General features: G+C 42.2%; 1 protein-coding gene across 8 annotated transcripts in view; it reads right to left on the bottom strand.

The window, feature by feature from the left end:
- The window catches only part of ANKS1A (ankyrin repeat and sterile alpha motif domain containing 1A), a 1,304,293-nt gene that overhangs the window by 79,610 nt on the left and 1,198,640 nt on the right, over positions 1-26,043 (bottom strand). For all 8 annotated transcript variants that reach the window (XM_086923222.1, XM_086923220.1, XM_086923226.1 and 5 more), the window contains 2 exons: positions 9,468-9,554; positions 9,129-9,266 (listed from right to left, as the gene is read on the bottom strand). In XM_086923222.1, coding sequence (XP_086779348.1) covers positions 9,129-9,266; positions 9,468-9,554 — 225 coding nt within the window. The remainder of the gene's footprint in view (positions 1-9,128; positions 9,267-9,467; positions 9,555-26,043) is intronic.

Below are 26,043 nucleotides of genomic sequence, written 5' to 3'. Positions count from 1 at the left end.
GACAGGCATAAGACTGGATGACCCAAGATTTCTGAGAAACTTGCAAACATCCTGCTCTGCTGAATGTGAAATTTCACATAGGAAGACGGACAGGGGACATTGAGAGGGAATTCTCGAACTTGCACGAGAGGTATCCCTACTGTACAGCAAGTGGTAATGCACCACTGTGGCCACAACGGATAGGGTGTTGTCTGCCATCGGAAAAAGGAAGATCAGCAGCAGGAAACCTGCAGTTTGCAGGCAACAGATCTGTAGGCAAGTTTGGGGAGACCGGTGGGGAGTAGCTCTGAGAACGAGTAATTCCAAAAGATGTGCGGGCAATTTCTGTTGAAGTGAAAGAGAGAATGGCTGGTGAGGGCAGTAAACCAGATGTTCTGTGCTGAAAAGTAGTGCACATACTAAGCAGGCAGAATAAACAGATCTGCAGATGCAAGTCATCTACTGCACAACTATCAGTTTTGCTTCAGATCAGGCTGTACCATGGAGACCACCACTTTGCACATCATAAACACTACACTCTTGATCATAGATGATGACCCCGCCTCCTGATATTGCTGGACCTCTCAGCTATCTACAAAATCAACTATCCCACCCAAACAGAGATCCTCGAGCCTTGAATGGGATTTACCAGCAACGACACTTGCTAGTTCTCCTCCTACCTTTCCAACCAACACCAATTTGTACACATGGGCACCTACAGGTAACAAAGGATCCCTAACACATGTGGAGTTCGCCAGGGCGCCATACTGTCTTCTGTAATCTTCAACCTTTACATGGAGCCGCTGGTTGCTTTACTCGGAGATAAAAGCATCAAGATTCACCAATATACCAATAATATGCAACTTTACTTGAAAGTCTCCTCTGCTTAGACATTCAATGCCTTAAACACTGCCTGCACATCATCGTGACCTAAATATCCAGTGCCTACCTGAGACCCAACCAAGACAGAAATCCAACTTGCCAATAGCAAACAACAAGATAAAGTACAAACCTGTCTGCGAACCCAAACTCTCATCAAATGCCAAATAAGTGGATTCACCCTGGACACCAACCTCTACCTGAAGCAACATACGGCCAAAAACAAAGATGGCTATCTCTTCAAAGAAAGTCAAACTGTTCGTTCCAGAAAGCCGGTTCTAAACCTTAACCCTCGTATCTGGACAGCAGTAATGCCCTTCTCTGTGGCTTCCCAATTCCATGATGCCATCCCTTACACGCTGCAGTACATCTCATCCAGTGAAGAAATAGAACTGAATCACCTATATTCTGATGGAACTCAAGTGTCTCCACTTGTCAGACTGCACCATCTTCAAAACCAGCTGCATCATTACAAAGCCATCACCACCAGCACCCCCACTTATCCTGAAGACAAGCTCACCATCTTTTGTGGTTCTTTCACACCTGTAGTCAGGACCACATCAAACTGCAGATTAGGAAGTGTACACTTTTAAGAATAAGGCAAGCGGCATTTTCCATCTATGCACCCAGAATCTGGAACAACAACGTCGCACCATCATGACCACCACAACGCTGATCCAAACTGGGAAAGAGTGGAATACTCTCCTCTTTAAAAAACACTAGATCACAATGCATTACCCTTCCACAACTCAGCTTCGTCTTCTATTACTCGCTGACTTTAAGCTTGCCTTTGACCAAGCACTGCACTCCGCTGCCTTTTGACTAGGTTTGCACTATAGAAATAGCCTATACAAACAAACTGAGTAGATGGAATAGAAAACATCAGCTGTGAAATAATTGGGAATTGAGGCAACCTCTGCAGTACGGGCCCTGTAACGCAAATGATCAAATTATGGCTAAGATGGAGGACATGGAAGGCTGCTCCAGGAGGAACAATATCATGACCCTGGATGTGGATGCACATTTCTGATATGTAGATCTTTGTTAATCAGTTGCTGGAGGACCTATTTGAAGTTAACGTCTCTGCAAACTCTGAGGTGGAGCAGGCCCATAGGTTTCCCTGTCAGATCGCTTATAGGCAGACACCCAAATACCCTTATAGCATGTCTGCAGAACTTCTGTGACAGAGTCTTCACTGCAGCAATTCCAACTGTGAGAAACCCCTTCCTGTAGGCCAAGAAAACATCATGAGAATGAGTTAAGTATGTCAGGCTCTTCCTGGCAAAGTTAAGGATCAACCTGGCAGGCAAAGCACACTTGTCAACTGGAAAATCACCAGGAATAGTGTTGCTTGTTCTAAAAAGCTGCAGTGAAGCAGTTGAAAAGGAGCTATGGAGAAAGCTGGTTCACATGGTGAGAACTAAATATCCAACAGGATGGGGGAGTGGCACATGATTAAGTCTTAGGTTTGGGGGGAGTGGGGGAGTAGGGTTTACAGAGAGAGGCTCCTGCTCAATATGGTGATAGCTTAAGACTCTGTTTAAACTGGGGAGCTTACTGCAACATAAGGTTTGAGCATCCCTGATTCTTATTGTAAAGCGCTCCGATATCCTTCGGGATCTTGTTCGCGCTATATAAAACTTTATAAAAAAATAAATAAGTGGTGATGAGAGTGATAAAGCAATGTGGGGCACGGGAATCAACAACTGTAGAAGCAAGGATACTTACTTGCAGTTACAGAAATTACAAATGTACCTTCTTAGCTGCAGTGGCCAGATAAGGCACCCCAATGTAATCACACAAGTTGAGTTTCAAAACAGGGGGGGTTGTTGTACGTGCTGGTTGGATGTTAAGGGGGGGGGGAGGGGTTTGAACAAAATGTTTGTTGGTTTTCAGTGTCTATAAGTGATGAGGAGTACAGGTAGGCACTCGTAAGGCTTCTCAGAAATGACTATTTAAGACATGCTCACATCCCTGGGAAGAGAGGCAAAAGGGAAGAAGATGGGAAGTGTGTGCAGGTCGAGTTTAAACGTGATGTTGGGACGGCATGCGATGCTGCTACACTCCTGCAAATTCTTCAATTATTGAGCATAGTTCTAGGTATTATCCAACTATCGAAGCAAAGGGTCATACAGAATCAGTGATCCTGCATGTGATCTAAGCAAAAATGACATAACAACCTTCCTGCTCAGCCCTCTGCTGACAAAGTGACGGACCATGGAAGGGTGTCTGCACCTCCGCAGGGCACAAACCTTTCTTCTGAATTTGGTGTACTGCTGACTGAAATGAAAGATAAAAACTACATTATCTGGTAAGGCAGATTCTGTGGGCATAAAACTACATCTGAACCAGAAGCAGTTGGACACGGTCCAGGAAGGCTCACAAACATGGAAGGCAGAGAGAGCGAGGCTGAGGATGCTTTACACAAGTCTTCAAGATCAAGAAGGGAGAGCATGGAGAAGTAACATTGGAAGTTATCAATAAACTGGACTGATTTGTGGAAAACTAATTTGGGATCTGGTTCTTAACCCCCTCTCTCCAGTGTGTTCCTAGAGGAATTAGCCCACCTACTCCGAAACCTAAAAATGAATGCTATAAAACTGGGACTCAATCACGAGGGTGGCTGAGCTACGAAAACCACAGAATATATATCAGTATTGTGTGTGTGTGTGTGTGTGTGTATATATCACTCAGAGGTGCAACATGCTGTAAGCATTTTGGCCCAGTGAAGGATGTGCTTAGTACCAAAGGACCAAAATACATTATGTTACACTCTGCAGAAATCGCATTTCTTCACAGATGCTGCTCACTTCTTTCAAGAAAAACGTAACTAAAAGGCTATGATTGTTTTGATATGCTGCAATTTGCCCATTCACTTCTGTTTATTTCACAACTAGTGTTGGTGGGTGTAATCTTCTTAAAAACTAGTTTTCAAACTGTTATGTTAAGTGGATTTTGTATAGTGCACTAGTCCACCGAGAGGGTATTCAGGCACTTTAGCAGGTGTGTGGCCTCCATGGTGCCTATCCAAAGGCTGTCCTACAGGAGAAACTCTATTGTTCAGAATTTTCTTTAATTTAGTTTTGGTGGAAATGATCAAACCCAAAAATGGACAATTTATGGTATCCATTTTTTTGATAATTAGTTAGGTGTCTTCTTGCAAACTCAGGTAGAAAGGAAGAAGCTCTGATGTGCTGAGGGAGGATGTTTTGGGAGTGTGTGAGAGTGAGGCAGAGCATAGGTGTCTGATGGTGGGTTAGTTAAAGTGTAGGCAGCTGTTTAGGTATTCTGGTTCTGTGTTGTGTAGGGCTTAGTATGTATGCATTAGAAGTTTGAATTGAATGTGCTTGTGAAAGAGGAGCCAGTGAAACTTACTGAGGTGGGTAAGGCGTGGGCGGTTCTTGACGGTCTGGAGTCTGGGTAGAGGTTGAGTAGTGATTCCAATGTAGAGTATTGCCATAGTCCAGCCTGCTGGTGATAAGTCCCTTTGTGACGGTCCATCTGGTGTTCTGAGAAAACCATTTGAAAATCTTTCGCAGCATGCATAGGGCGTGGAAGCAGGAGGTGCACACTGCGTTGACTGAGCTTGTCGTCTAGAATGATCCCTAGATTTTTTTGTGTGGTTTGTGGGTGCTGGTCCTTACTCCCACTGAATCACTGTCTGCTTTTGGCCAGTAGTGTTTTGATAGTATTTTATGTGCAGATGAAAATGAACTGGAGTTGCTTAAACTCATGTATGGTTGAACAATTAAACTGCACACTGTTTTCTGGGGGTAGTCGCCAGGTGTGGTACTGCATATTCTGATAGGGGGGATATGATACAACGCATGTGGCTTCTACAAAATAACGACTGGACTTGGACCATCTGTGATGTGGGAGCTCTTGCACCTTTTTCCTATGGGGGGGGGGTGGGGGGGGGGGGGGTGGAGTGGGAGCAGAGACTGCACTCCAAATGCACATGGCTTCTCTTTCGGTTGATTTGCACTGCAAATGGTTTTGAATACAGCCAGGGTGGCCATGGGTCGAACCGATGTGGATGTGACGAGATGGATTTCTACACTAGAGAGGCTGCCAGTATGTCTCTGTAGTGTAAAGGCACTGGAAGCGAAATGCAGCTGCAGACCACCACCAAGGAATCATTCAACAAGTCAAGGAGCATGACTGGCTCGTGCAGCACAAGGAATAGGATGGACTATGTAGAGATGGACTCTCAAGACTCCTTATTTAGGAGTGCTTCAGACTTGGTTAGAGTTCACATTTGCCTTTATTTAGACAGCACCAGGGTGCTAATGCAAGATATTCCTTATGAAAAAGCGAACATGGAAAGGGATAGCTACCGTATGCGGAGGAGAGGGGAGCATAGAACCAGATTTCTAAAGATACAATCTGGTTGCTCAGGATACATACACATTACTGGACTCACTTAGACAGTGTCCCATTTGTGAATTGAGATGGTGATGGCCAACCACTTCCCACTAAAACTGCTACTACTAAGCAAGCAATGGGGCCTTACCTGTCGGCAAACCCTAGAAGGCATCCTTAATTTACAAACACAAGCTCCTTAAATTTAAATTCCTGCACCTGAATACATTACACCTATTGGGAGGGATTCTTCAGTACCAGATGTGAACCGTAAAAGAGGAACGAATGGGCAGACTTTCTCCATCTAGCAATGCTTTGTTTCACAAATGAGTTTTGACAAGACGTTGGGAAGGTATTTTCTGAAAGGTGGGCAAGACCCTGGCTCCAGGCACCAATACCTGAAATATAAGGCTCCTGGGATTGTTTTATGTACACCCTTGCACAATCAAGGCAGGTCCTCTGTTAAGCTGCTAATAAAAAGAAGAGGTGAGTTCTTGGGTGGCTTTGTGGCTCGATTTGAATCTGAATGAGAATGAACACTTATCTACGTTGACTGCTAGGGTATCCAGATCTGAAACATATGTGGGCAGATCGCATAGTATGCTTCCTTAAGGATAATTCAGAGACTGCTGGGAAAGGTACACAAGTCTGGTTTAACAAGTCAAAATGATTGTTCCCCAATCACAATGTGCTGTATTGCACATGTAGATTAGCATAGGGATAATGTTGCACAGTATGTGCCATATCTTTATATAAATGGTATGTGCTGAAGTGTTGTGCTACCCGTCTTCTAAAGTCATAGTTAAAAAAAAAAAACTATAATGGGGATAGGCCCAAATGGAGAAGCTTAATAGATTTCTCTCGGAATGAGAGAGGCCTTAATAATAACAAACAAGTGCGGTGCATGAAGGCATACCTGAAGCACCATAGGATCAATATAGTTATGTTGCAGGAGAGTTATCCTACATATCAGGCTGGCTAGGAAATGAGGATGCCAAAGATTCATTGCATCATTTAGCAAGCATTCAAGGGAGTTGTCAAGATTAATAATCATTCAGTAGGTTTCAAATGAGGAGACATACTGCGGATAAGGGAAGCAGATAGGTGATAGTAGATAGGTGTATACCAGCAGGCAGAGGACCCTGGTGAATCTATACGGGGCCAATGTAGACAACCCATCCTTTTTTGAGGATTTAATAGGTTATTTGAATTTACAGAATCACTATTGTTGTGGGCTAAAGTTTTTAATACAATATGAGAATTAGCTTGTGATAGGTTTGTGTTGATTGTGGGGAACTTAACAAAAGTAGACAGAGTTTTATTGTAGGGCATGGAATTTTTTTTGCATGTAAATGAGTGGCATCAGAAGACCCCTGCAGACAATGGCAGAGACCTTCTACTTATCGGTGCAAGTGGCCTTGTCGCAACTGGAGGATGATGCTCTTAACACCTAACTTGATGTATGCTGTTCTAAATGTGCCAATACTTCCCTGAACTACGTCAGAACATTCCTCCATATGCTATATTTAAGGAGGTGCTCTGGGTACCAGAGACAGCAGTACTGGGATTAAAAAGCTTTATTCTAGGACAAACTATATCCCTTAATTTAAGACGGGTGTTTTCTCTGCTGAGAATGTAGTTCCAGATATTATAAGGATGCTGATTAAAACCTCTCCCCCAACCCTAGTTCAAGACAACCTCTTGCATCCCTTCTAATAGAGAAACAACTAAACAGAGGATTAGGATTTATGGGCAAAGAATACAGCTTAACAGATTTGTTGATATTCTGTTTTTTGTTAAAAAAAAACATGTGGGTAACTTGCTTCCATCTGGTGGAGGACTTTAGATGGTAAGATGTCAAGTAAAGACATGAGTATACTGTGGGTGAGCAGCAGCCCTAAAAAGGTTCTCAGAAATGTTAATGCGATGAACCCAGCAAACACTTTCTTTGATAGGTTGCAGCTCTGTTCTGAAGATGGTGGCACTGCCTAAATTCCTCTATTTATATCTGAATATAACAGTGTGGTTGATACTGCTGCTCTTCACACTCACTTAAGTTTGAATGAGTATGGCTGGTATTTGCAGGTAGGCAAGCTAGAGCTAAGAGGAAGACATTGACTCTCCCATACAGCATGGAGCAGGGTACCGGTGGACTCGGACTTCAAGAAATATTTTCTTGTTGCACAGGCCAGTGCTACAGCTACCTGGCATTTGAAATGAATTACCCTCCTGCATGTGCAGGCCGATAGGGTTTGGAAATGACCAGCATCCATAGGTCCTACTTGGGCAACTTTCTGGGAACCACAATTAACTGAATTTAAATGAATATGTGGAAGAAAGTAGGATGGGCTTGGTGTACACTTACAATGAGACAGGTTCAAATTATAATACTCCTCTTCTTTGGGGTGAGTTGATATCCCTGAGGACTATGGTCACATCACATAAAGCATGTAAAAGGATGTATATGGCTGGCTTGGGATTTTTTTGTGAGGACAAATGTCGAAGTCTCGAACAAGTGCAGGAATTATTTGAAGTGAACACACTTGATATATTTGCTTATTATAAGACTAGCCATGAAATGTTTGTGGATATTCCATTCAGCCAGAAGTCCTAAAATTGCTATACACGTGCTGGGACGAAAACATCCCATGCATGGTAAACAGGTGTGGCTCCTCTGCCTGGAGTGCGAGTTACTGGGATCCTGATTATTTTTGGCCCCGATGTCATGCTAATCTAAGTACGTGTGCTGGGAAATTGGCCTGGACTTGTCCTCTGACCTCGAGGGGTGCACTAAGTGTGCCCTCATTTGTACCAGGGAACTAGTGTCCCTGTCATGGGTTTAATTTATAGAGCAACGGTGGCAGCATACCATGTTTTGTTTTTAAACTTCATTTATATTTTAAGGTACGGAGGAGTACACATACACAATATTTGTTTTCAAATGTATTGTCAGAAAAAGTCATAATGCACATTGCGTGGAGAAGTGGAGGGATAGTGACTGTAAATGTGTGTGATCACAGCTAGCAGTGCAATGTGAAAATGTCCCTGCGGTGGGGATATCACATCCGATATCACATCCAGCATCACTTCCATTGGTCAAATGTTCACGTCAAGTTGCCATTGGATCGTAATGGCAAACTGAGGTCACAAAGCGCGAACGCCGAAGAGTGTCTGAACTATTGCAGGGTCTCCTGCTAGGGCCTAAGTCCTTTTCATAAGTGACAAAGGAAAGCCAAATTCCATCATATTTGGACAGTCGGCAGTGGGTCGTGACTGGCAGATTTTCCATTGAAAAGACTACTCACAACCTGCCCACCACGTGTTGATGGGGACTGGGGGGGGCTGTTGGCGGGGGAAAGTACCATCTTGTTAGAAGCTTATATAGCATAAGGAGGCTTTATAGGATGAGAGGACAGGAACTAAAACATGGCCAGCAATAAAAGTGAGTGAAATTGCTAAAAGTCTGTTGTCAAGGAGGAATCAAACAGCTGGCAACACGAAGCTTGGAAGGTCTACCAATCCAGGTAACTGGACTGAAAAGTTAGGTGAATAGTAAGAAAGAAGAAATAAAATATGTCAATTCATTTTCTAAATTAGTGATTCATCCAGTGATCAGTAAACAAGTGCACCAGAAAAGATATTCAGATTGGCAAATATCTATCCAAACAGTTAAGTATTTGGGCAAAGGAGACCAGTTCATGAGGGATGCTGATATTTTTCCTGCATGGTTTTTTAAACGGTGGTTCAGACTATGAAGGCTTTTTTTTCTTGGATCACAATTCTCTTTGGACCATCCCTAGACTGACTGGAGACGATCCAATTGAGAAAGTTTCCTAACACAATCAGGTTCAGATAAAAGTTTTAACCCAAGGAGGTGATCTATCCTTAATTCCCTGGAAAATACCTACCACGTCCACAGTGCTGAAAACATGGCAGTAGTGATGGCTTGTCTGCAGGTCCTTTGTGATATATGCAAAGGTGCACAAATCCTCTGGGTCCTGGGCTGCACAAGAAATGTTTCTGATTTCATGCTCAGCAATGATATTCTGTCAACATAAAAAAGAATGAGGGATGACTTCAAGATTAGAATAGCAAACTAGGACTTTGTAGCTTTATGTCTCAAACCCAGACCAGTAAGAGCAAAAACCCCTGTTTGCCGTTAGTAGGCTGTTCCTGCAGCTACAAGCTAACATGTCCCACATGCATGCTGGCAGGCTGATACAAACACAAAATTGTCTACTCCCTACCTTGTTGGAGGCATCAATAAATTTCACCCCTTTATAGCTGATGGATAGGATAATGGTTGGAATCTTTTTCATCTGTTCTGTAGATTTCTGACAGTAAAAAAGTACAAAAACAATGTTTTAAAGGTTAGCGGTTAATAAGAAAACTCCACATTAGGAACACATTGGATCAATAAATAGTTTAACAGAAACATAGGAGCAAAAGCAATCCTCTGCAAGGGCGGAAATCAATGGCTACAATAATACATATGATGGAAATACATAAACGTCTTGTATCTGCACATAATGAACACGTGGTTGGCCTATATGAGATATTCATTACAATAGTTCTGGAAACACTACATAACTGCATAGGTCCACTTCCTGTTACTAATGACAGCAAAGGATTTAGCATGTCTACCGGCACACCGAGGCCCATCTGTGGGCATTCAATGTTACAGCAGCAACATTGCGCGCTCCATTGGGAGATAAAGGACACTACAAGGCCCATAAGGCCCTGCTAGTCGCGGCAGAGCGTCCCATTAGGGCATGCCCGCTCGCAGGCTCCTTGTACGTTGGGTACTTGGAGCTTGAATATATACATATATACATACATATACACACACATACATATACACACATATATATATATATACCAAGAACATAACATCTATTAAAAACACTGATTCTATTATATATTAAAACATTAAATTATTTAAAAATCTTTAAACTTAAATTTACCACTCCAGTCAGTGCATCAGTAAGTAAAGTGTTGGATAGCGGAGGGGTACACATTACTATTCAGACTCCAGTGACTGCAACAGTAGGGATTGTTGGATTGCAGGGAGGTAAAAATGACTATTCCCACTCCAGTGAGTGCAACAGGAGGGAAAGTGTTGGATTGCTTAGGGGTCAAAATTACTATTCCCACTCTGGAGAGTGCAACAGGAGGGAACGTGTTGGATAGAGGAGGGGTAAAAATTAATATTCCCACTCCAATGAGTGCAACAGTAGGGCACGTGTTGGATTGCGGAGGGGTCAAAATTACTAATCCCACTCCAGTGAGTGCAACAGTAGGAAAAGTGTTGGATTGTGTAGGGGTAAAAATTACTATTCCCACTCCAGGGAGTGCAACAGTAGGGAAAGTGTTGGATAGTGGAGGGGCAAAACTTACTATTCCCACTCCAGTGATTGCAACAGTAGTGTGGGATTGCAAAGGGGTAACAATGAATATTCTCACTCCAGTTAGTTCAAAAGTAAAACCAAAATATTAACAAAAATATTTAAAATATATATATATATATATATATATATATATATATATATATATATATATATATATATATATATATCTCAATATATTAGAAAATTAATACAAATATATTTAATATTACACATTTAAAAAAACAATGTTAAATGCATATGACAAATACCTACAAATATTTAAAAAATATCAAAGAAATATTTTTTATTAGAAATTATTTTGAAACAAAAACATTATAACAAATGTACATTTTATTTCCTGCCCTATAACATCACAAAATTCACAACCCACATCTAAATTTTCTAAAATAATGTATTTGCATAATTAATTACCAATTAAAGAAATATTAATTTAAAACATTTTAAACTCATAAAAAACAATAAACTTCCCACACTTTACCCCTATAATACTCACAAACCACTGGTAAAATTAAACTGTAAAAAAATGTATTACACAATTCAAACTTATTTTTCATTAAGAAACTAATAGTACATAAAAACTAATTATAAAGTAAGTAAAATCAATTTACTTCCCACCCTTTACCACTAAAAAGTAAAACCCCCATACACGAAAAATATAAACTACCCTAATTAAATATCAAATAATTAACATCAATAATCAACCAATTATTAAACATAAATTACTTCCCACACTTTACCCCTATAAACTTCACAACCCGCACCTAAGAAACATTACATAATTACCATGATTAATAATCAATTAACAAATTAATAATGAATTACTAATAAATTACTTACTGCAACTAATTAATCATACAGTAATTACTTCCCACCCTTTACCCCTATACACCCCACAACCTGCACCTAAAAAACATTAGATAATTAATCAATTAACAACCAATTAATAATGAATTACAAATAAATTACTTCCCACAATTGACACTATAAAGTCTGAATCAAATAAATAAAAAATAATCAATAATTAAATTACGTCGCACTCTATTCCCCTATAAACCCACAACCCGCCACGAAAAAAAACGCAAAAGGTTAAAATAAAATTACTATAATTAATAATCAATTTTTAACAACCAATTAATAATGAATTAATAATAAATTACTTACCACAATTAATTAACCAAAAAGAATTACTTCCCACCTTTTACCCATATAAACCCCACAACCCGCACCTAAAAAACATTATATAATTAATTATCAATTAACACGAAATTAACAATGAATTACAAATAAATTACTTCCCACAATTAACACTATAAAATCTGAATTAAATAAATAAAAAATATTAATTTATTTATTATAATTTAATTAATTCCCACTCTATCCCCCATAAACCCACAACCTGCTACTTAACTAAAAAAACGCAAAATGTAATTAAAATAAAATTGAGAACTACTAAAAATGTAACATCAAAAACAAACAATACTTATACAAAAAAACATACATCACCTTTATTTGAAATATAAACTAAAATAAATAACACTAATAAAAAAATAGATATTTTAAACTATATTTTCTAAACAATATTATTGACTGCTATATTTTTTAAAAAAATATTTCTTACCTTAAATTCGATATTCTTCACCACAATATTCTTGCCATCGATATTTCTGAATCACAGTATTTTCAACTCAATATTCTGTCTCAACACCCAGCCTAACCTGGCTCAACAAAGCCTTTGAAGCCTACAACTCTGCTAGTATAGATGCAGCCTCTGCAACCACCGCCGCTTCCCATAGTGTCTGTAAGATTGCTACTGCATTCTCCACAGACAAACACATACAGCAGATGAGGATGAAAAGCAGCAGCTCTGGGGCTCTGCCAAAGCTATTGAAATGAGTGGGACTACACCAATAACTGCAGAATCTCTGCCTCTGTATGGAGAATATCCACCTGATAACACCACTCATATTTTGAATGGACTTTAAAAACTTTCGCACTTGACAAGGAAAACCTACTTGGCTGGCATGTGGCTGAAACATTTATCTATTAAATCTGACATGGATTTGTCCCGGTCTCTGCGTCAATAAAAAAAGATATATTTCCTTTAGGGATGCCAGATGGAGTAATTATTTTCTTACAGAGATTGTTTTCAAACACAGTGTTTCTTAACAGCAGCAGGCACTCCTTTTTCAAAAAGCATAATTCCAGCATTCTACCTTAATAATGCACATCCCTTCATTTTACTTCAGGCAACAGCCACGCAAAAAGGGTTACAGCTAATACAAACAGAAACCATCACAGATATTGACAACTTGCAGGCCTCTTCTATTCCTCCTCTTCCAAATACCCCCCCGGCCAAGATGGAGGTAGGATTTTGCCCTATTACCAGCAATCAACAAACATTACTTAAACTGCCACCTGTCCCACAGTGAAAAATAACTCACCAGCAACTTATTATGGAGACCCTCACAATCATCAGCAAGGGGGCTCTGGAACCTATCTTCAAATCTCAGTCAAAACAGGCTTTTAGTCCAGGTTCTTGCTAGTACGAAAGAAATCAGAAGAGTGAAGTCTCGTATTGGATCCTTGGGAGCTCATCAAGTACCTACAAGCAATTCTTCAGGATAGTCAAGCTGCTGGAGGTTCTGCAGCTGCTCCAGAAGGGAGTGTACATGACAATGGTGAACGTGAATTTAGAGGATGCATATTTCCAAGTCCTCATACACCATACTTGTGATTCGAAGTAATAGGGTGCTGTCACAGTTCAAGGTGTTGCCTTTCTGCTTCTCGTCAGCACCAAGAGATGTTATGAAATGTAGGTCCTCTATGGCAGCTTCCCTGACCAGACAAGGCTTCTAGAGATTTCCATCCCTGGATGACCAGCTAATTGAGAGAAGGTCCTTTGGCACGACCCAGTCATCAAAAGAGGTGTGCTTAGAACTCTTAGTCATTAGGCATTTTGCTCAATGCAAACAAGTCTCATGTCGAAGCCTCCAAATCTATCCAGTTCCTGGTAGCTATTTTAGACAGTACTGCAGGGAAGGCATACAGCAAATTCAAAAGTAAATGATTGTTTGAGTCTGCACATTCAAGTCGATATTAGGCATGTCTTCATGCATTCCCTAATTTCCACATACATTCCATAAAGGAGTTAGGCACCCAGTGGTATGAAATATCCAGATCTTTTGAGGGTCAGATCCAGTGATACACAGCATCAAGATTTCATTATATGGTGGAGAGGTGAATCCAGAACTGTGGTAGGCAAGTATTACCAGCTGTAAATTACTTGTTATAGGAAAACATCTAATGTGTCACTGGAAGGCTGAGGTGCTACTCAGCAAGATGGAGAGGCAAGGCAGCACTGATCACAGGTGGACAGTCTGCTCCACATCAATATCTTGGGGAGCAAAGCTGTGAGAAGAGGGCTGCCGTTGTTCCTTCAAAGACTAGTCAGCTCCTAAGTACTTGTAAACAAGGACAGATTTCACAACTATCCTGTTCTATCTAGACAATGAGGAAGGCACAACATTTCCTGCACTCTTGGAGGAATCACAGTATCTTTGAAAATGGGTGACAAAGCACAGAATTACACTAACAAAGAAACATTTGGTGGAGCTCACCAATACATGAACAGATGCCATCACCAGAATGCAGAGTATCAGTCATAAAAAGAACTCAACCAGAATTTGATGGACATGGCCTTTGGCACTGGGGCCACCCAACTATGGATCCTTTTGCAACACCAGTGAACAAGAAAGGCTGGTTCTTCACAAAGAGCATTGGTACACTGGATTTAAAGCACAAGCATTTTCAATCTCCTGGATAGTGAGTGATTTGTAAGATCTAGAGGAAACCTTGTAGGCTGATTTTCATAACCTCAGTACTTTAAAAAAAAAAAGATTTGTCAGATGTTCCTCCACACTCCGGTGGGGATGCAGGATTACATTCTGTCCGGAGAAGAAGGCCAGGATGTCTTCCACAATCATGCACCCCTGAACTTATTGGCACAGCTCCTGAATACCTTAGGGTTCCCAGCTAGTACTTCTTCCTAACTGCAGCAATAGCATGGTTCAAACTGGTGTCCTTCTGACTATTGGAAACGGCTCTGTATCCGATTTCAGTCTACAACAGAGGTCTTCAAATAGTAAGAACAGGGGACCGTGGCTGCATTCCAAGACAGGGGACGGGGATAGGTGGGGGCAAATGTAGGATTATCATCAGTATATGTATAAAAACATCCTCAACCCAAAGTCGGATCTCTGACACTGCCGATGGAATGCTGAGGGCAAGCTGCATCTCGATATTTAAACCGGTATTGTTGATCATGGAAACAAATTGTAAAGAACTGTGAAATAATTTTATGTGAATCCCGGCTTGGGTCGAGGATGCCTTTATACATATACTGATAATCCTTCGGCGGGACACTTATTGTGTGTCTTTTGTTTGAATTGCAACTCTTGAAGGCTGGTCTTCGTTATGTTCACTATTGTAGTCCTGAGGAAGACCTGATATGATAAGTAATTAACATGTAATCATAGTGTCAAAACATCAACGACATTGGCTAATGTCTTGCGCCACCTATCCCAACATTAAAAAATTAGGGTAGAGGATATAGTGAACTTTGGAGTTAGGACATCAGACATTAGTTTTCATTGTTTTATGTATTGTGTATATGTACACTGGGATTGTTTACATTCTCACCACGTATAGGTCATTTGATTTATTCCATGTGATAATTGTTTAGTGGGCAGCTTATTGGAAAAACAAAAAAGTAAATAAAGTTGCTGTATTGGATACAGTGCTTGGTATATGACAATAAATATACAAAACTAGACTTTGGTTGATCTTTCTGACTTCCTGTTTTGATTCATTCTTGTAAAATAAATTAGCGAACTAGTCGTTGCAGTACATTTACAGTGATTTAAAATCAAGGTGTTTAACCGTAAGAGGTTCCCCTCTGGTAAGGGATCATTTATGGGATCCTTCTGTATTGATGTTAATTGTTTAAGAATGGTGGTACCTGAAAGAACTCTCTGTAGGTTATCAATTACATACCCAGGTGCTGAAGGACACAGAGAAACCCATTATATTTTATGGTGTGAAACATTACCAGCTGGATATAAAAGCAATATATCAATTTCATCATCAAAGGTCATTATGAAAAGAAATAATAAAAAACATAAGGCACACAGATCAAAAACAAAAAAAAGTCAGGTAAAATCAAAATAAAATTTTTAAAATCACTCTAATATATACAAGTTTGTAAATCAAAAGAATACATACAATTTAAAATCTTTACATCAAAGTATCATAGTAAAGCACAACTAGAAGAGCAAAAGACAAACAGACAAAATTACATGCTACGTAACATCGCTTAAACCACTTAAACTACTAACTGAATTCTAATACCCAAGTTAATTTTTGGAAGTTTAATTATCAAACAAAGAATACCACCTATTCACAATGAATCGCTTATTTTAGGTACAGTACACCAGTCAATATCAGTTAACAGGGTCTGTTAACTGTCACTACACAGTTAACAGGGTCTGTTAACTGTCACTACACATTTAAGAAAATCACAATATAATTTAATTTAAAGGACATATTGTTTTCTAAAAACACAATACCATTGAAGCTGTGAGATACAATAAGGTCAATCAACTGATTCTTCTAGTTAATATTGCCCTGTATTCCCTTCCTAGTCTTCATAGCAGTTTTCTACATAGCAAATACATGATAAATGTAATTATGGTCTAGCAAACTACCTAAAAATTATTTCAAATGCAGGTTATACTTTCTTTTATTCTTATATATTCTAATTATTTGGGTCTGTTTTTAATCCCTTTTGGCTAATAAGGACCAGGACACAACTAAATTAATAATATTAATCTGAATAGTCAGAATCCAATGAATTTCCTCCCAAAATTATTCTAAAAGTGATCAAACCCCGGATTCTCAAATTAGAGGAACCAAAAATTATGGTAAATAAACTTGCAGTTTGGTATTTAATTATTGTAACGTTGTTCTGATTTGTTTAATTTTCTCATCCATTATTAATACTACCAAAAAGCATATACAATGAGAAACATTTTGCTGAAAACATTATTTTTATTACAAACTCTTACTGCAGGTGCAGAGTCTGTATAGTGAATCAGAATCAAACCCATCTGTTCCGAGTTCAACTAGCAGGCTTAATCCTATGGGGCAAGAAATCACAATTCTCTAGAGTTTGTTAATTTAGGGCAGTTTTCAGTGCCTCTCGGTCACTAATTATAATCAAATTACCACTGCAGTAGTGATGTATCTAACATAGACAAAAAAAATTCATACGAATCTCAACATCTATGTGCCACTGAATTTTCTTTAAAAACAGGAAGGTCTTTAACATTGTGAAAAATGTGTTGGCTGTTATGCCACAAAGGCTGTTGCACTTGAAATAAAAGGTAATATTAAGAATGGTTTATGACATTTTTAACAACCCTTTAATCGCACAAAATGAATGCGCTTAAGCTAATAATATACATTTATTTGTGCTCCACAAATAGAAAATAAATTTGCATAGTGTTTGTTTGGAGGTTTACTGTGATTATGGCTGCTGTTAATAATGCAGATTGTGTTATTACATGCCCCCGCTACACAAAATTCTCTAGGGTTAATGTAATCACTGAAATATTCAGGTTTCTTGGTTTGCCATCTCAGTGGGTTGGAGCGGAGGTATAACCACTGGAAAAAAACTGTTTCTCTTTTTACTCTAATATAAAAAAAAGCTGTGTGTGCTCACTGAGATTAATAATGCTTTCTATCTATTCTGATTCAAACATACAAATCTTCTAAAGATCCCAAGTTAGAGAACAAACAAGTTATTTACCTATATAGTACTCCAGCATTGATATTTTTATAGACTCTTGTGAAACTCCCTTCTCCCCAGTCAGAGACCACACTATTTTTGTTCTTTTACAGTTACCTCATGATTTGATAGCTTTCTTGTTGATTTCAGTTACCTGCTAATTATTTCATGGCTTTTCTCACTATTATTTTGTCTTGCAAAGCTTCTATTACATCACTTTGACTAGCATACTTGTATCCTTTCATTGCTGGTGCTAGTGCTTCTCTTTAGCACTCCATGTGCATCACTTTCCTTGCTACCTTCCTAGTTTCCTCTGCTTCATATTTTATTTATTAACTATTTTTTCTTTTCGTGAGGGTCTGTCACCTGCAATCAGCTATCAGGCAACTCGCTTCTGGGTATTTTGCTTTTACTTCTGCACTGACAAATTCACCCTTGTCCCAATGCTTGTTTGACTCTTCCCCTCCAACCTTGCTTCCTTCACCATCAAGTTTATGTTCAGTCCACCAATTACAATAATAGAGAGACATTAAACTCAACAATACAATGCATTTTTGTCTTTCATTTTGGTGACTAAGCAGGGCACTAAATCTACATTAAAGTGATGCACAAGTACAGCAAGTGCTACTCTATATTATTACCATTGAATATATAGAAAATAGATATTACAAGTAGCTTGGGCCAGCTTCCATATTGATTAAAGTCTTTGGCCAATATAATAATTTGAGAGCGAGAGACTAGGCTCAAAATCTTACTATATCAATTATGTGCAAGCTGAAACAACTTTGGATTGGACGTCTATTAGTTTGGATGTAAAAAGGTGGAGGACCTCAACCTAGGCTGCTGCAGAGCCCTACAGCAGATAAGTCCTTCACAATGAGGGAATGTCTAGAATTCGGACCTTTTTTTAGATGGAAAAGGTCACAGACTGGGGTGGATTGGTAAAGAATCTGCGCTTGGATCGAGTATCCACTGGAAAGAGCAGTGCTGAAGATAAGTACCTTGTTCTTCTGATGGATTCTTCTAACCCCAGATTATTGAACAGTTACCCAAGCAGCACCTCTCAGGTGGTGGGCCTGTGAACTGGCTCAAACACAAAAATCTGCGGGACTAACAGGCTAAGTGCCCTTCTGGCTGTCCAGACAATATGACTTTGTGAACAGGTGGAGCGCCACCAATGTAGCAGCATGTCAAATGTCCACAACACAGGCATTCTACATGCTAACACAGAAGAAGCAGCTTTAGCTGTGGTGGAAGGAGCCAGCAAGCCTTCTGGGCACTGCTTCCTAGCCAGTATCTGACAGATTTTGATTCAGAGAATGATACAGTGAAAGAAAAATATTCTGCACTGATCTGCCCTTCATTGCTCAGCGAATCTAACAGAGACAATCGTCCACATGATGTTCCCTGGAATGATCAATACAGAAGGTAAGAGCAATTTTGGGATCCAGCTGATGTATGTAGTCTCTTTTCCTCCTTTGATTGAGGGGTGAGGTGGAGTTAAGAATGCTGGTAATGATTTAACCGACATAAAAAGGACTCGCCACTTTCGGTTCAAAAGAGGCTCAGGTACTCAACACCAGCTTGTCTGAAAAGAATGTTGTCCACAGCTGGTTCAGAGAGAGGGCTTGTAGGTTATTCACATGTCTCACCGATGTTACAGCGATAAGGAAAACACTATTGAGAATGAGAAGCCGCTAAGGACAGCTAGGCAGTGCATGAGGAATGTGAAAACTAGATTCAGGTCTCACTTCAGCATGATTAAGGGAGTGGGTAGAAACAGTTGTTACAGTCCTTTAAAAAACTAATCACAACAGATATTTAAATTAAGGACTAATCCGGCAAACTCAAAACAAATCTGAAATAGCAGACTAGTTACCTTTAACTGTGGCCAAAGTAAGGATACACTTCCAATAATTTAGCTTGAAGTGGGTCAATCTTCCAAGCAGAGCAACAAACCACAAACCTTTCACAAAGTCAGGCGTACACTGATTTCTTGTAGGTATGCTTGGCTGCCAGAATGACAGCAACTACTTCATGAGGAAGGTCGACTAAAGTCAACTGCTGTCATTCAACCTCCAAGAATGGAGATGAAGATTGCGTAGGCATGGATACAGGACCCTGCCCTGTTGGTGTGACAGGGGCCCTCTTGAAACAGCATCCTGATCACAGGTAAGATGGCCATGCCTAGGAGTTCTGGATACCAGAATCTACTACCTAATCTTGTGTCACTAAGATGACTTGGGCCAGATTGTTCCTGATCTTCTTTAGAACTTGTGACAGGAGAGGTAGAGATGGAAAGGCATACAAAAGCCCCGATCTCCATTCAAAGCGGAATCTGTCTTCGAGAGTCAGCTGTCTTGGGAGCTCCAACACACAAAGAAAGCTGAGATTGTGTTTTATCAGTCGCTAAGAGATAGGGCCACACAAGCAGAACTAAATAAGGAGGGTGGATGTTCTCTTACATTGCTCCTGAAGAGTTGAAGGGTCTCCAACTCCACATCAGAGTCTCCAGCTCTCTTCCTTAGTTCCACATGAAGCTGAAGACCTGGCCTTTCACGGAATGCTTGTTTACAGTCCAGGAAAGACCTGGCTTGACAGTTCAGGACGGACTGTTCCCATGAGGAACAGGGTCAAGATTGATTTGCATATGACTGGGTCTGAACTGGGGTGGCGAAGTGAGCTAAAGAACGATGATGGATTCAACCCAGATCTGTGACTGGGGGTGAGTGTCTGAAAAGTAACAGCGCGCTGTCCATCTCCTTGTGTTAGCATTGTTCACAAAACGTTGGCAGGGTATGCCCAGATGTGGGTCCCTTGCTCACTTTGCTACTGGATTCAAGCTAGCCTGGCTGATGAGGTGTTATCCCGAAATCGGTCCCAGGATGCTTGTTTCTGGTCTAGGGAACAACTGCCCTGGCAGTTCGGGCTGGATTGTTCCAATGAGGAACAGGGTCAAGACTGATTTGCATAAGCATGGGTCTGAAGTAGGGTGCTGAAGTGTGCTAAAGAACGATGATTGATTCAACCCAGATCTGTGACTGGGGGGGGGAGTGTCTGAAAAGTTTCAGCGCTCTGTCCATCAACTCCTAGTCTTTGCTTTCAATTAACAAACCTACCATTAGGCAAGGCTAAGCTCACGCACCTGCTCAGCACCAGGATACCCTCGAGAGTGATAGTGCACTGTAAAAATACACATAACAAGGTTCTCCCCATTCGCCAACTCCCGGTGTAAATGCCATTTGTAGACCGCTAGGCATCATTGGCTTAGTTTGTCTGCCATGGTGGTCAAAGACCCTGACAGGTTGCGTGACACCAGGAAAATACGCTAGTGTTTCAATCACTTCTTAATGGGTTGTGCCTTTTGATAGTGTTCACGGCCCCAGCTTGTCCGTTGCAGTACTACATGGCAGTGGTGGCATCCGTGAGCCCCTCCTCCAGTCTTCATTTGATGACTGACAAGAAGGCTTTCAATACCAAGCAATTGTCCCGCAACTCCAGGAGAATGATGTGGAAACTACCCTCCGATGGAGACTAGATGCCTATGATCTCCACTTTTTCCAAATGGCCACCCCAACCCATAAGTGATGTATTGGTTACCTTTGTTAGCTCTGGGTGAGTTGGGAGAGGTGCCTGCCACTGCCCTAATCACAGATCCAGAGGCCAGCACTGCAGATAATTTGGAGTCTCATCCTAAACCTCTGCATAGTCGAAGATATCTCCCTGATGCTGTGCCCATTGGGACTTCATATCCCACTGCGGAGTTCACATATGTTAGCTGGCATGCTTGACCAGAAGGATGCAAGAGGTCATCAGTCCCAGCAGTCTCAATGTCATCTGTGACGACGTCAGGTGCGACTTCAGCACATTGACAGTGAACTCCAGGAAAGGTAAGAGGTTCACTAAAGTCTCAAGGTGGGTGACCTCTGCCTGGGGTGAGCCCACCTTCAACAACCAGTCATGCGTGGTGGTGGAAAACTGGTACCCCTAACTCCGTAGATGTGCTACAATCATAGCCAGCAGTATTGACAACAACGAGGGGCACTGGTGAGACCAAAAGGGAGCACAGCAAACTCAAAGTGCTCCTGCCCACCATACACTGCAGGTGGCGCCTGTGGGCCTGCAAGACAGGGATGTGGAAATAAGCAGCCAGCAGGTCTGACGCTATTATCCAGTCTCCAGGTTTAAGGGCAGACAAGACCTGAGGCATTGAGAGGGCGAAGGGCTCAAACAGTATCAAGGCGTGCGTCATTCTTTATCACCAGAAAGTAGCAGGAGTAACAGCCAGTTCCCACTTCTGAAACTGGCACCCTCTGTATGGCTCCTTTGGCCAGAAGGGCCAGCACTTCCAGCTGTAAAATAGACAGACTGTCCTCCATCAGCGTTCCTGAGAGTGTTGGAATGTGCGATGGAGTGAAAATAAAAAGGAGGGCATACCCCGTACAATTTGCAGGGTCCACTTGACTGAAGCGATTGCTTGCCACCCAGGGAGATTAGGCTGGATCCTGCCTCCGACAGGGTGGCTGTGTAAGGTAGGCTACAATAAAGAGATGTTGTGGTGCAACAAACAGGGGCCTGAGGATTAGGCTGCTTGCTACCTCTCCTGTCCAAGTTGTCTGGAAGTGCCATGGCCAAGAAAAGGCTGTAGGGTCACCTGTGCTGGCTGCACATGTGGGTACTAGGTAGTGAAAGCCTCTACTGTAGTCACACAGTCGGCGAAACTACTAAGAGTAATGAACTTGTTGTGCAGACAGCCTAAAGGAGTACACTGTGGCCCTGTGGTTTAAAGTGCTTTAGGGCTGAGTCTGCTTTCTCGCCGAATAGGTGAGAGCCTTCGAAGGACATGCCCATTAGGGAAGACAGATCATTCCTATAGAAGCCCACACACCACACCCATTCATGTCTCCCGAGAGTCACATTGGTGCCATTTGCTTTAGCAAGGCAATCTATTGTGTCTAACTCACAGCAAATTGTGAATTTTGTCCTGAATGTCTTATTGAAGAGTGGGGTGCAAGTTCTTTGGCGCAGCAGGTAGTTCCTTAACAATTGAGTCTCAAGGTGCAGGAGTGTACTGGCCCAGTAGGCAGCTGGAGCTGACAGACCTTAATGCAAAACAGGTGGAGGAAATGATGTGTTTTCTAAAGCTTTTAGAGCGCTTGGACTATCTGGTGGGGTGCTACGGCAGGTGTTTGAGTTCACCCTGCTTGCGGATTCTTGCACCACTAAGCTTTCTGAGGGCAGTTGTGTTTGGAAAGTTGTATCACAAGGGGCAGGGCGGTAGCACCTCGCTATCTGCTTATTTGCCAGAGTTTCAGAACATGGCTTTGCCCCTGGTCCAAGTAAGGTGTCGGTGAGGGTCTCATTTAAAGGCAACAGGGGCTCATTAGGGGTTTGTCTGGGTTGGACGACTTCGGAAAGAACATTGTTTTTCACCTCCATAGTAGGCAAGTGAAGGTCAAGAACCTTAGATGTGTCACTACTGCAAAATAGGCCCTTTTCTCAGTTAATAGTCCAGGAGGAGAGACCCGCTCAGTATCTGGAGAAGTATCCAAACCACAGGCATTTTTTAGCTTCTCATGTCAGTTGTCTTCATTATACGGTCGGGCTAACTCATCCGCTTTATCATTGCAATTATTATCAGAGACAGTGCTGTAAAGAATAGGAATGATCTGAGCCCTTCCTTGAGGCAAGAGCAAAGTATTGGGGTCCGATGTTTTGGCAAAAGGCTGCGGCTCAGCATAATCATGGCACAGCCTCGATCAAAGTTGAAGTGAAGTCAGAGAGCACTAAGGGTTGCACTTTGTTTTACAGAATGTCTTGCATAAGCATTAATGCTCCATGGTCTTGCGTGGGTTGTGGTGCCAATACAGATGTCACCACTGCGGGCCTGAAAGGAGTCCATGTGTTCCAACTGGCATCGAGGGCAGATTCACGGTCGTAGTCATACAGCTTTGCCTTGCAGTCACGGTTGGCCTTCAGATTCATCAATGAGCAGTCGCTATAGGAATTGGCATCATAGTTTGAACCTCCAAGCACCAAAACTAACATTTGTTTGTGACAGTCTCAACAAGGAACAGCGGGAGGGGGGTAATTTGGGTACGGGAGAACTGGCTGTTGGTTCAACACCTTTGGAAAAGCAAATCAATTGGTTTGTGAACGAAGAAATGCAAATATGTAGTGAAAGCGACTCCGATCTTAAACAATAAAAGGCACTCAAAGTCAAAGCGTTGCCGTTTAGAATTAAAAAAAGAAGTGAGGTAACGTGGGCTTGCGTGAAGTAAATAATTACAAGGGAGGAAGGGTGATGAGATGCACGGGGAGCAGCAGGCCGTGCAGTGAATAATTAGGGGAGGAGAAATGCCGGCCTGAGGCAGAGCGCACGCTGAGAAGCTTGTGGGAGGGGAGGCTGGGCTGCCTTTGATGTGGTAATGCGAGGCAGGCTGGCGGCTGGTGGCATTGTGCACGCGCTTTTTAGGGCTTGCGCTTGCGCAATGACCTAAAAAGCACATGCACTGCAAGGAATCGCCAGTGGTGGTTAAACTCTGGATAAGCCACAATAGAGCTTCGCCAGCTATGCGCAGAAGCTCATCAGCAGGCGAGCTCTAAAAATGTATTAACTAGTAATTAGTTGGGTACCGGTGTATTCAGTTGGGTATGGTGAGGTGACTTTCAGATTTCACAGGGATTAGTCCATACACAAAGACAAAAACACACACATACACACTCTCTTGTCTCAGTTTTGAGGGTCTTAAAAATATATTGGGTTTTAAATATTCCTAACAATCCACACTCCTCTCCCTCTTCCCAGCCTCTTAGCCCCCCTCATGTTAGTAAATCTGGAGCTTATGCCTCTCAATATTATTATGCTACGCCCGTGCACGAAGACTATGGTAAACTTAAATTCTTAATCTAGTTTTTTAAGTATACAAAACCTCTTCAGAATGATAAATATTTCATCTGATTGATTAGATAAGTGGGCTACTTTTTGCCAAGGGTAACAGAGTGCGAAAGAGCATACAAAAAAGAAACCCCATAGAAACAGCGCAACACCGCAGTGTCCAAGGGCAGAGAAAGAAAGTTAGAACAGAGCAGAGCCCTGAGCAGCCACCCAACCAGTACATAGACAGAAACCCCCACCTCTCCCCCAGAGACGGGGAGCCTGCGTAAAAGTCATGTCACATGTAGCAGGCCTACAACCACACCCTGAAACAACTAATGGGGAGACAGTCCCAACAGGCAGGAACAACCAACCTCTAGCCACCCAAGCCTAGAGGCCATCCACCCCCCAAGAAGCAAGGTAAGGCACGACCAGAGGGCCCCAACTCAGAGGTGGTAGAGGGGCCAGGCTCCTAGCAGCAAGAGGAAGGGAGAGATGGGAGGCAACCTCTCTGACCTCGAGCAGCCATATCAGCGGGTCATAGGAACACCAGAACCTCACCTTCCCAGAACCAAAGAGGAGGGAAGAACAGCAACCAGACGGAGCCGCTTTAAGAGCAAAAGAAGGCACTCCCAGAGGACATGGCCCCCCACCGGGAGGCGGGTACTAAGGACCAGCCCTGGGGTCCTCGCAGAACAGGGAGGAATGGCGGGCCGTGAAGGAATCTGCAGCTAGAATCGCCTCTACCAGATACATTGTTACCGAAGATAAGTAACTCGTACATCTGATAGAGACTACTAGCATTAGATTCCTTCACGTAGAATAGATACCCTAGCAATACCCACGGGGAAGGAGAGTAGGCGAAAGGACCCCACCAGTATGGACAGGACAGAAGGCCCACAGGTGACCAGCCCTGTAGACCAGGGAGGCAACCTCGTCCCTATCAGGCAAGAGGACCCCCACAAGTCAACACCAGCAGCCCAAGAGGGATGTAGGAGAAAGAAGGAAGAGTGGAGGCCCCTACAAGCACAACAGAGGAACCAAGGGCAAGGCTGAAGAACCCCACCCCACCCCCAGGGCAACAGAGCTTTCACCCAATGCCAGGACAGGCAGAGGAACAAGAAGAAGCCCAGAGGGCCCCAAGTGAACCAAGGGAGAGGCGAACCCACCCAGAGGGAAGGCAACAGGCCAGCCAGAATGGCATCTATAACCATAAGCCGCAGGAAGGACACTGAAACACCCCAGCTCAATAGCAGGAAAGAGAGGAAATTGGCGGATCTACTACTACAGAGGCCGGGCACACAAGCTCAAGAAGCAATAGCAACATACAGAAACACCATGGAGAAGAAGCGCCCGAAGGCAACCAGCACTCCCCAGCAGAGCATAGCTATATAACAGCTACCACTACCCCACATAGGGTACGGTAAGTCCCAAAACACGGGAACCCTCTTTGGAAGAGGTTCCGCAGCAGAGGAGAAAGCAAGAGCATCACGGGGAAAAAAAGACAACCTCACGGAGGGCTTGACACCAGCCCAAAGAAAAAACAGAAGGCCTTATCTCACGGCCAAGTCTGTGTAACTACTCCAGCAAAAAAAGAACACACACACACACCAAAACGCACACACACACAAAACCACACACAACCAACCACACACACACACACAACCAACCACACCCACAACCAACCACACCCA

This window comes from Lissotriton vulgaris, chromosome 5, assembly GCF_964263255.1.
Source record: "Lissotriton vulgaris chromosome 5, aLisVul1.2, whole genome shotgun sequence".
Lineage (NCBI taxonomy): Eukaryota > Metazoa > Chordata > Amphibia > Caudata > Salamandridae > Lissotriton > Lissotriton vulgaris.
Note: the sequence above shows the minus strand (reverse complement) of the source record. Positions and strands in the feature narration are given on the sequence as shown.